Source organism: Apteryx mantelli, chromosome 15 (genome assembly GCF_036417845.1).
Source record: "Apteryx mantelli isolate bAptMan1 chromosome 15, bAptMan1.hap1, whole genome shotgun sequence".
Lineage (NCBI taxonomy): Eukaryota > Metazoa > Chordata > Aves > Apterygiformes > Apterygidae > Apteryx > Apteryx mantelli.
In genome coordinates, this window is record NC_089992.1 from 3,003,242 (window position 1) to 3,015,458 (window position 12,217).

The window sequence follows — 12,217 nt, forward strand, 5'->3', positions numbered from 1 at the left end:
TGTAACGACATTCCAATACTTCTCCTCAGAGGTCACAGTTAGTTCAGGACACATCTGTGCGCCTAAGGAGTTTAAGCTGAACCTCATGTTGAGCAGCTACCATGTCCCAATTGTTTTGTTTTGTGTGTGTGGTTTTGTTTTCTTCTTCAGTTCATGATTCTCACTATTTTTTGATTAATCCGAACAAATGTGTCACTGCCAAGTTTGCCAATTCACTTTTTATTGTATATAAAAATATACATTTTTATTCCGTTCTTTCAGGCCAGCATTATTTGTGTAACAGCAGTCTCTTGCACCCAGGATGCTGGGTGCTAGTTTCTCCAAAGCATTACAGAAGAGTTGTTAACAAAATCCTTACCCTGTGAGAGACGCTCGTGAATTTTTCCCCTATGGTAACGTTATAAAAGTCCTTTGTTCTATTGCCCAGTAACAACGCTGACATGTCCATTGCACTAACCATCCTCAAATGCCAATCACACCAACACAGGGACCTTCACCACTCAATTCACAAAGTACCCAATTCTCTTATTTTAAAATAGTACTTTGATGGTGTTGCATAGCCCAATAAAAATAGGTTGTCTCCTTAGCTTTTCTGTATATACTCATTAATATGCCTGAAAGAGAGAAATATATATATTTCTAATAATTACAAGCGTGAAAAGAAAAAAAAAATAGTCATTTGTGGTTTTATTCTGTTTTCTAGAGCTACAGGGAACAGTAAGAGCTGTACAAAAAGCATGATATTCGTGACCATCTGAATTAGACTACATGTTTTTTTTCCAGTCAGATTTATACGCAGAGCAAAAATTATAATGTGAACATTTGATTTATAAAATATACTATAATGGGTGAGACTAGTCAAGAAACCAAACCATAATTGGGTATCTGTGAGTTTCAAAGGAGGGATCTCATACACAAAAGCTTTTTTGTCCCCCACCCTGAAGTTGTATTTTGTAATCTTATACTCCATTAAAAAAACAAAGACACACACAACACTCAGCACTCATTTGCTGGATAGGCGATACAGCTATTTCATTGTGAAACAGGTCTCTCATATCCAAGATACAAGCTCACATTTTGCACCTTAGTGTTAAAACATGCTTTAGAGTAACCATCTACCTCTGCTTTCTGTGGTAAGCTCAGTAGCCAGGGCAATACTTTGCTTTTGCAGGTCCTGCAATGTCAGATACAGGTAATAAAATGCAGCGATAGAATAAATTCATCGCTGAAAACAGGAGTTATCACAAACCTTGCTATCTTTAGATAGAAAAACAAGATGCATTTTTTGGTCTTCTGTTGCTATGTGAAGATGTCTATTTTATGCCTCCCGCTCTCACCACAACACAAAACAAAAAAGCTCTACTAAACCGAGAACACCAGTTGCACCTATTTTTCCCCCGGGGACAGGATGACTGAGAACAAACAGTGCATGCAAGGTCTTAGTAACACCATGTCAGTGCAGTACTACAGGCATTAAGGGCAAAATCTATGGATTAAAGAAACTAAGACAAAAATCTCTAATTATTACAGCTGTGTCACCAAACCCAGTTATATCAGCAGAAACATGCTTTTGCTACTAGTATTTATTTCAGCTGGGTTTCCAGAAAGAGGCAGCCTGGAAAAGCATAACTTCACAAGAAAAATCTTCACCTGCACAAGAAGGGTTTTCCCCATATAACATATTGCTATTCTTACTGCAGACCTGGCTTCAGTTTGATTAAGTCTGGTTTTGCTAGGCAGCGTCCTTAATCCAAAACCAAAAGACTCCAGGAGTTCTTAATACACAAAAATTTAAAAAGCCTTAAAAAGAAAATAGAATCGTAATGTAAGAAATTCCTATGTTCTAACAAAAAAGGCTGAGCATCTAAGACAAATAGCAGATAAGTCAGTACACTTACAACATATTCTTGTGTTTCAAATCCATGTTTAACATTCAGACATGCATTATCTAAGCATGTTCTGAGAGCATTAAACCCTACTGACACAGTTTGAGTCTATGAAGGGTCAGAAATATGTATTTTTAGCATATTGCATTTTTTCAGATATCATTCTCTCCTCCTTCAGTGGGTACCACACAATAGTGCAGGCAATATACAGCTGGGCATCAACCAGCTGCAGAAGAGAACCTCCCACTGCAGGACAGCACCTTGCTCAGCAGCCTGACCCACGGGGAGCAGAACCAGGGCCCTCCTCAACCAGGTCGATAAGCTGTAACGGATCAGATTAGTGCGCAAGCTTATTTATGGGCTCTACAAATAAGGCAGAAAGGGGGACCTGTAAAACAGTTAGACTGGTGGACAGTAGGGAAGATAGGAGAGCCAGCAAGTTTGGATCCATATGTCAAGAGATTAAAACATTATTCCAATTGAATTTTCCCTTACCTGCACTTCGGGCTTGCAGTATTAGCACTAATTATGATTAACTTTCAAAATGTTAGTTTAGGCCTCATTTTATCAGACACGACAATGAGCTTTTCTGTAAGTGTACAAGACCAGGCATTCCTGATCCCGTCAGAGCACACGGCACAAAAACTGAGCTCAAAGTCACACAGCTTGTGCAAAGAATTTTACACTGTGGGGCACATTCAGTCTAGTAACTTTAGAACCAACATAGAAGAGGGACTTGTGTTGATCCATGCACTTAAAAGAAATAACTTCTGATGCAGCCACTACTGTGAGGCTAAACTGCACTTAAACATGATCAAAACAGCTTTGTTTTGGATGTCAGGTTTACAGATCATGAAATTAAAAATAAAATAAAGTTGGCTCAACAGACAGCCGAGTAAGAGCAACCTCAAAATCCCAGAGCAATCAACAAACTAACAAACCAGTGCTGGGGCTGAATTGAGAACTACAAAATACAACAGCCCTTCTTCCAGTATGTCCTAAAATAAGATGACCTCTTTCCCAGAAGTCTTCCTTATGCTCCGAAGAGAGACAACTACCATCAGAAATCTTTATAAAGTTCACCTCCTCTAGCATCCTTTCTCCTAGAAGAGAGCTATATTTGATTATTTGTAAAATAAATAAATAAATAGACTGTTTCCTATACATTACTGTTTTATCTGATGTGTAAACTGATCCTACAATGGATTGTAAAAACTGGGATTACTAATTACTCTTTTTATGGTCTGGCTAACAAATGTAAACTCAGATGCGTATCAAGTGACTCCTCTGATGAACATATTTTTACAATCTGAAGATTGATCTCATATGGTATGAGAATTACTGAACAGTTGGCATAGTTTATACATATTGCATGATCACCGTAATGAATAGTGCCATTCAAACAAAAATATGAAATGCTCCAACTCTAGTCGTCAGTTTACACTGATGTCAGGAATGATGGAATTTATTACTTTACTATATCGAGTGCCATTTTGGTTTTTACAGAACATGCAACAGATTAATGAAACAGCTGGATTTAAAAGAGGGCAACAGTAAGAGATGCTGAAAATAACACACAACATTTATTTTACAGTAAAGTCTAAAAACTCCAGCAGATGTCTCATAGAAATGACACATCCATTTTACATAACTTTACAAAAATCCACGTTTTTAAAAACCTTTAGGTATAAAGAGATTCAGTTCTATATGGTAGATGTCTAAAAACAGCATGTGAACTTGACACAGCTGGTAAAAGTACTGACTTTATTTTTAAAGCTATTGGAGTCTTAATGGAAATAATGAATACTGAATTCTTGAACTAATTTTAGGTCAAAGGTTATGACTGAGAATCTCTTCAAAGACTTCTTTTTAATTACACTTAATAGACCTGTTGCTACCAAAAGAAGAGTAGCTGCAGTGAAGAAATCATGATACAGCTCAGAGCTTTTTTAATATGGTCTCTTCCTTTGTGAAGAAAACAATCAATGATGTAGTTATTAAAAAAATACTCATAGGTATCTTATTGTGACTGGTTTCTGCTTTTCTTTAACTGAGTATGGAAATGGAAACTACATGAAGAGCTTCCATCCATACACAAGCTGCTGATATTTCAAATAAAGATGCTGCCCACAAATATACCACACAGGGTAAATCTTCACCGCAGCTACATTAGGCAAAGGTTAACTGGGCCTAAGTGTTGCTGCAGGTAGGAATGGACAAGAGCATCTTTAGAGCACAGCACTGTCTGTAAAACTGCAGCCTCTGTTTCTGCACCTGCCCATGTTTACCTAGAAGTATATCACTTTTTTTTTTTTGGTGTTGAAAAAGTATTCTTTTCTCCTAGAAACTGCAGGGCAACTTACTTGTTATTTAAGAAGGAATGCAGGTTGCATCACTCAGGTCCTTTAACATATGACTATCTTCACTGCAAAGCGAGTATTTCTGGTCTCAAGTTAGAGCCCCAGCTCTAACACACACTCCCAACCAGACAAGCCACCCTGGCAGCAAGTCAGTTCAAACACAGATAGAAGTTGTGGGTGTGCATGTAATAAGAGGGTAGTGGGTTTAAGTGTGGGTGACAAGCCCACATAAACTGCAGGAAGGTAGCAGAAGTCGTTAAGGTACTTGATGGCCATACTAAGAGATTTAGATAAGGAAAACAACTGCCTAACGCTACATAAAATAACCCTCCAAATCAAAATCATGTTGAAGCACAAACACAGGAAAAAGTATGTATTTTAACTTGAATAAAAACAGTATGAAAGAAAAGTTATAATATAAAATTTTATCTCACCTCTATGCATTATCTTGTGCTTTTCTCTCAGATACGTGAGTCCTTTTATTACCTAGACAAATAAAATTAAAAAAAAAATCAGTTTGTGGAACAGGAGAGAGAACTGTACACTTTTTCTGTGAGAGAATTTCAAGATGTAACTATGAATGCAACACAGAACAGAAATCCCAAAATGTAATTACTGTAAATCAATATTCTGTTTAAACTTTTACTTCTAACTCACACTTAAAAAGAAACAAAAACTAACAACCAAATCATTACTGGAAATTTTTGCCCATAACCTGTTGCACAATAGATATGTAAAGGGTAACATTCACTTTTTTTTTTAATTAAAAGATATCATTTTGTTGATTCTGTTCTTATCCAGAAGCACCAGCTGACTCAAAAGCAGAAAATCAAAGCAAACACAAAGGAATGCGTGTTACTCATTCCAATGCCCTGAGCTACTAAATAACGACACGTACAGAGACATTTTTTTTTAAAAAGAAAGCAACACATTTAAAAATCCAGTAATATCTATCTATCCCACATCTTTCAGTTCCCAACTAGTTTCCTGGATCTGGCATTAGCCTGCTAAGATACACAAGTACCCACTTCCAGCCTTTGAGAGGATCAAACTTACCGCTATGCTAACTTTGCCCAATATCTGCTCTGGAATTCTTCCAGCCTTTTTCAGTACTTGATCCAAGGAGCCACCATCCTAATAATAAGTGTTCAAATAGTCAAACTATAATCAAATTTGTCTAAAGGATTTTAAACAGAACTATAATCTAAAGAATATATTCAATGATGAAAAAAGGGTGCTTTTTAAATTTGGTTTAATATTGTTATGTTGCATATCTGAAAACAGTGAAATCACTCAGCAGTAGGAATTAGTCAGTTTTACATTTATTTTAAACAAACATTTGGCCTGTAACCACATCCACTCAAATGAAAACCTCACGCAATGATCTGCTGTACTAGTATTTCCGCAGCCTGGCTGCTGTTAAGGGAGGCTCACAAATAGTTGTTGACCAAGCATTAGGAATTTAAGAGATTTCTGTACCTTTCAGTCTATCGCAATAACATATAATTTTACTTGGCATGCCCATCACATGAAACTCTCCCCCTCTACAGAAGGAGAAAGATTGAAGCAGCACAGAAGATTTTATGATTCTGATCACAGAGTTGAGAATAATTTATCACAATGGAAAACAGAGTTCTACTTCTGAATATCACGTGTGCCAGTGGCAGCCCATGGTCGCAATCAAACCCAGCTCCCTCCCGCCTTATCCCTCCGGACTAGGCACTGTGCAGAGAGTTCTGCAGATCCGGAGCGACTGTCAGCTTCCAAGGGTAAAGGGATGATTCAGCACGGCTCTCGAGAAGGCCAAAATAGGAAGAAATGTTTTTAAAGTCTCATGGCAAGTAATGGTCTTACTAATCTCATTAGGTTAAATAATTTGAACACATGCAAAGGCACCCCCATCAAATTCAAGTATATTCCACTGTTGCTAAGGGCTTCTGAGAAGGAAAACTGAAAGTGGTACTTATTTTTAGAAACCGATTCAACAATAGGCTTCTGCAGATTCTCTAGAATAGAGAATATACAATCCAAGAAGAAATTAAAATGTTATTTCTCAAATTAAAAGCAATATCCAGTTATCTGGATTGCCATTTGACATCTCCCAGTACTCAAGGCAAAAGCCCAACTTGAGTAAGCAATTTCTTTCTGCCTTCACCTATCCTTTGGAAACTTTCATTGTCATTTATATACGAACAGAGAAAAGTTAGAATACAGGGTTTTTTTTATTCAAGGACTAACACCTAAAACTCTTATCAGACAGAAAGTAGAAAAAAAAGATTAACAAATACAAGCTCAAAGTAGCATTTACATTTTTGTAACAAAATGAAATTTGATTAAAAAAACACAATAGAAAAACATACATAAAAATATCTCGTATATATGCAGGAATACTCTCTGATCCTACTACAAAATATTCTGGCTTTGCCTGGAATCTGCATTTCTGGACAACTGTCTTTGCTGAAGCATCAGTATATCAACAGTAATGTCATCCTGGAAAAAAAAAGTTTTTCCAGAAGGTTGGCTATGACCTTACAAGAGGCTGAATACAGCTCAATTGCCAAGAAGTGCTAGCTGCAGCCTTCAGGACCTTTCTGGAGCAGATTCTGATCCTTTTGCCTGTCAAACACCTTCTGCTAAGTGAGGTTATGCACTGACCTTGATAGTTTTAGGTACATGGAAGTCAAGGAGATTTGAGTGTTTGAATCTTTGCCTTTTCCACCTCCAACATTTTGTTCATATTTGAACTTACATTTTGTAACTCAGTGCCAAAAATATGAATTTTGACTGACACTAATTGAAACAAGAAGGCTAACAGAAAAAGGAGAGAAATAAAAGAAGTGTATAGATTATTCTGTCTAGAACTGACAATGGAGATATGATTACCTAGTCTCCTAACCAAAAGGGGGCCAAAACCTATCACCTAATGATCCACATTAAGCCTATAATTTAATGGCTTAAATTGGGAGGGAGCCACAGACTATAGTTTAGATTATCAGTTTAAATAATCCACCTTCTCTTTCATTTTTGCATCTTGCTGATCAATTGTTCTCTGTGTGGAATTTTGTATCTAGTCTGACATTGTCTAGATTCAGCACTAAAACACTTGATTTCATGCTGCCTTCTCTCAAATTGAGAAGATTACTGTCAGATATGTCATGCCCTGATTAGGAATATGTAAGCCACCATGTCCTGTTACTTTTCTTTGATCATAAATGCAATTCTTTAGCCTTTTTATTTATACACGTAATTATATACCACGGCCGTATCTCTAACACATTCCCCTCTTTTACCAATTGCTCACATGCACATCTTTTTGGCATATAATAATATAATCCTGAACAATGCCCAGATATTCATTTTTAACATCTATTTTCTTCTCATTTTTCAGGATTGTTTTCAATTTTGAGAAGCTAACTTCTTTATAATTCCCAGTAGTTTTCTGTATTTTAGGGGTATGCGCACTTTCTATTCTGCTAGCACATATTTAAAAACTGGATCATGATCACTTGTTTCTAGGCAACCATCAATTTCTTCTAAAAATTTCCGTAAGAGAAGGCCAGAGAAGCATTAAAACAATCACGTGTACTTTCCAGAGAAAATAAGGTTTCTCTTCAAAGATACGGTTTTGTCAGAAAAAAATCTTTACTTAGATTTACTGTATTTCAAATTCTTAAAAACTTCCTCTACTAAGCAAGTGAGAAAAAAATTTGACTGACCTTTAGTCACAGAAAATTTGTTTTTAATGTTTGGCTCCATATGGTTAGAGAAAGGCAAACAGATGTCTAGGAGAACGTGTACTTTTTTATCAAAATGAAACACAGTTAAAAATGTTTTTGGCATTAAAAAAAAAAGTTGTATAAGCTCCTTCTGGTCTTGCTCTCTTCCTGCACACTATTCTTTACGTCTGTACTTTCTGTAAAATTTGAAGAAAGATGACAAACTATGGATTAATCTGAATCAGAACAAACTAGATTCTGATTATCATAGCTAGCAGGGATTATACAGCTGTACCACCAATAAGTCAGTGTGGACCACGCGCTTTTAATACTGCATAAAAATCAAAATCAAACCCAAATCAGAACAGCTGTATAAGTAGCAGAATCATGTCAGTATTTTAAAATAAATAAGAAAACACAAATAAAAGAAGAAATTGGGGACGTATATAGTGCTTCGATGGAGGAAGAGACACTGGAGAACGGCATAAAACCAATCATATCAATCCCAACCTCAGATTTGCGGAGTAAGTCTGAAACACAGTATTTGATTCTTTATTCATGCAGAAAGGTCTACCTTGTTAACTCAAGTCCTGCTGACAGTTGGGTTTTGCCCATTAACAACTTCAGCCTAAAACAGATTTACATGTACTTACCATATGTTCCATGCAAATGCTGATTTCTCCATCACTGTAAAAAGCTCCATAAAAGCCTACTATGTATGGAGAGTTGCACTCATGTAGAACCTGCAGCTCACGAATAATCTGGTTTCGAATAGCTGGCTTGATCTCTAGATGAATTAGCTGTAAAATAATCCATTCTTATTATTTCCTTAGTGGCAAAAGGCCTTTCAGAAGGAGCAGGTTGCCCAAGAGGTTGTGCAGTCTCCACCCCAGGAGGAGTTCAAGACCCAGCTGGATAAAACCCTGCACAGCCTGACTCTCACAGCTGCCACTACTTTGAGCAGAAGGTTTGACTTGAAAAATCTCCTGAGGTTCTTTCCAAACTGAATTATTCTATGATCCAGTGAATTAACTGAAAAATAATCCATTCTTGTTTTCTTAGTGGCAAAGGGTCTTTCAGAAAGGAGAAACTCTATGATATTGCATGAGGCAGTTGAAACATCAACACCCATGAAAGATACTAGATTTAGAGCAACAAGAAGTGAAGTAGAAGTTATCCCCCAAACAGATTGTATTACACAAACCAACTGAAGTTCCCCAAGTTATCCAACCATTCTGTCTCCATTCCATCTCTGGACAAGAGAGCCTCCAAACCCATTTAGCACTTTCCTGCTAAAAATGGCCAGAAAAGCATAATGGGAACACCAGGTTTTGTTCTTGATTATAGAACCAGCCCAAAATGGCTCAATTCCTGTTTAAGAGGGTCAAAGAATAACAGTTATTAAGGAATAATCTATTACAACTAAAGACATTCTAAATAATATTTAGGGCATTAGCTTTCTAAATGTAATAATAAATCAGTAACAGCATCTCATGGGACTGCAAAATATGCAAGGAAGTCCAGACTTACGGAGTAAGTTTACTGTTGGGACTCTACATACATCAATTTTTTTAAGCAGGTAATTTTCACATTTAACAATCTACAGGAGTAATATCAAATTCCAGATGAGTCTTAGACTTTTTTTCCCTTGAATTCATAACGCTTTTAAAAGAAACTTCAAACCAACAGCTAGTACAAAACAAAAAAGAATGTATAACTTCGCAACTTGAAGGGACAGCAAGAAAATTTGTCATAATTGGAACCCAGATTATCAGTAAAGGTAACTAAAATAATTACTAAAGCTACTAAGACATTCCATGTCAATAATATTGTTCTGAGAGATACTCATTACAGAATGAAAGAATATTTGATATGAATTATTTATGCTGCAAAAGAGGGGATTTCCATCTCTTTCTTTTTATTAAATAATTCTCCACCAGGAACTTATGTTCCAGCACATTCTCTTCATTTATCCATTTTCGATAGAGTTCAGAAACGAACTCTTTATGTTGAAGAAAATCCATGAATGAATTTCTAAAGGAAATGTGTCACAGGATATACTGACTCAGAAACAGCTGCCAAAAAAATCTGCACAGTGTTTGCAAAGCACTAGTGGGGGGGGGAGGGAGGGGAGAATCTCTTAATAAATAATTAAATAAATAAAACATCACCAAATTGACTCTAAATCTAAGTGGGAGATTACATGAAATACACTGTTCCACTAGACTGCTTCCCCATACAAAACAAGAAGTCTATTTCTTTGGTGAAACAGAGGAGTAAGAGACATTATGGAAATCAAATTTTACTCACTATGTGAAAGAAAAATAGCAGTTCAGCAAACATCTCAGCTGTAACAAATGTTAACAAACTGGGACAAAGTTTCCTGTTAAACTCACAGTAGGTGAAAAATCAAGTAAATTGATTTAGTTCAAGCAAACCTCACCGATATATTTCGCAATTCTCGCCCCTTGAAAGTGGGCGTTTTTCTTTGCCTCTCCAAATTGTCAGCAGTCTACTGAGCATGGTTTATATCAAAGTCAGTGTGTGCACATTGTCCTTTAATTTTGCTGAAGATGACACAGTGTACTTTTCTGGAAAGACTGCCAGTGCTGTTTTTTTTGTTTTTGTTTTTTTTTTTTAACTTCTCAATAAAGAAATGAAAACGATGAATTTTCAGTGCACTGTAATAATGGGATCTGTGATTTGAGCATGCCACGTTTTATACTGCTCAGTGCCTAGATTGTTTCCTACGAACGAGGGTAGCCTGCCAGCTTGCTGATTCCCTACAGTACATTGGGGTATATCCTGACACACTGCCTTGTAAGAAATGTCACCTGTGCAAGGAACTTTGCTCCTGGGAGAGAGGGGCATGAGGTACCCAAATAGAAACATTCATGCAGTATCACAGATGCATTTCTGCAACTGTATTGTTTTAGTTCCCAGAGATTTTTTTTTTTTTGAGAATGAAAAAGCGCCTCACAAACAAAATGTTTTTTATTAAAATATCAATTAAAAACAAAAATTTATTTCACTTTATTTTACAGACTAGGTCACAACTGCCATTGGTTGTAAAGTATAAAGCTGAATCATTCAGATATACTTGCCAAAAGCACAAAAAATATATTTTCATATAGGAGCCATGTCCACACCACAAGGGAAGCGTGTAAAACAGAAGTGGCCACTGTACTTCAGTGGAGTTCCACTGACGACTGTACTCCCTTATTCTCGGTTTGAGGAGTTTTCAGTTTTTCAGTATCATCTACAGAGGCCCTTTTCTGGTCTGCAGCTGTGAAGGGAGATCTTAGAGGAATGGGGGAAAAAAAAAAACTCTCCCCAAAACTTATGGCTCAGAACACAGGATATTGCCACTTTCTACTAATCTATGACATTTAGTAATTTATTCTACGCCTTCTACTCATTAGTGAGTCAATTATGTGTTCAAACCTTTTATTTGAAAAATGACCTTTTCAGCTGTATATAAAATACATATATTTGTCAAAATGGAAAAAGATGAAAGTGGGAATGAATAACTATCCTCTCATTGCTAACACATGGAAACTATTCTTGAAAAAGTGGGAAGTGTGGGATAAATAAGTGCAACCTTTCCTAAATTTCGGACCACAGTAACTTCCCTGAAAGCTGGTATTAAGTATTCTTCTTTGTGTTAACACTACCTATTTATAGAAAGAGTCATTACATTTCTTCAGAGAAAACCTCCTTAAAAGAAAAAAAATCATCCATAAGTTCTTGTTTTTGAGGCACTCACCTTTCTTGCCATTATGAGACCAGAGGGTTTGTGGGATACTTTGAAGACCACACCACCATTTCCTGCTCCCAGCTCACTGATCTTTTCAAAGTCATCATCCTTCAGCTCTCCAACTTTTTGTTTCTGGGTAAGGAAAGCTTCAAGGCGCTTTCGTTGCTGTTCATCCAACTCTAGTTCTTCCAGCTTCTTCTGAAGTGCTTCCAAATTTGTCCTGTATAACCATGAGAATGAATGGCTCAATTGTTAAGCTGGTTGAGCTTGCTCACAGCATTGCAAGATGAAGAACAATAGATCACGGAGGTCAGAGATTCAATGCAATGCATTTTTGCACCTATATGCATTATCTAGAAGGACCAGACTTGTGCAGTCATTGCCATGAGACACACATTATAGGATTCTCTTTACATAAATAGCATTTTATTACAGGTGAAACAATTATATAAATGCAAACAGAAAACATCCAGCTTCCCCATCCTTGCGGTTCTGTCC

At 36.7% G+C, this 12,217-nt stretch overlaps 1 protein-coding gene across 7 annotated transcripts in view; it reads right to left on the reverse strand.

The window, feature by feature from the left end:
• MAP2K1 (mitogen-activated protein kinase kinase 1) overlaps positions 1 to 12,217 on the reverse strand; it is a 42,274-nt gene that overhangs the window by 12,797 nt on the left and 17,260 nt on the right. For 6 of the 7 annotated variants that reach the window (XM_067305709.1, XM_067305714.1, XM_067305712.1 and 3 more), the window contains exons 2-5: positions 11,729 to 11,939; positions 8,616 to 8,762; positions 5,303 to 5,380; positions 4,681 to 4,732 (exon numbers count right to left, since the gene is read on the reverse strand). In XM_067305709.1, the coding sequence (XP_067161810.1) occupies positions 4,681 to 4,732; positions 5,303 to 5,380; positions 8,616 to 8,762; positions 11,729 to 11,939 (488 nt within the window). The remainder of the gene's footprint in view (positions 1 to 4,680; positions 4,733 to 5,302; positions 5,381 to 8,615; positions 8,763 to 11,728; positions 11,940 to 12,217) is intronic. The other variant, XM_067305710.1, reaches the window with a different exon arrangement.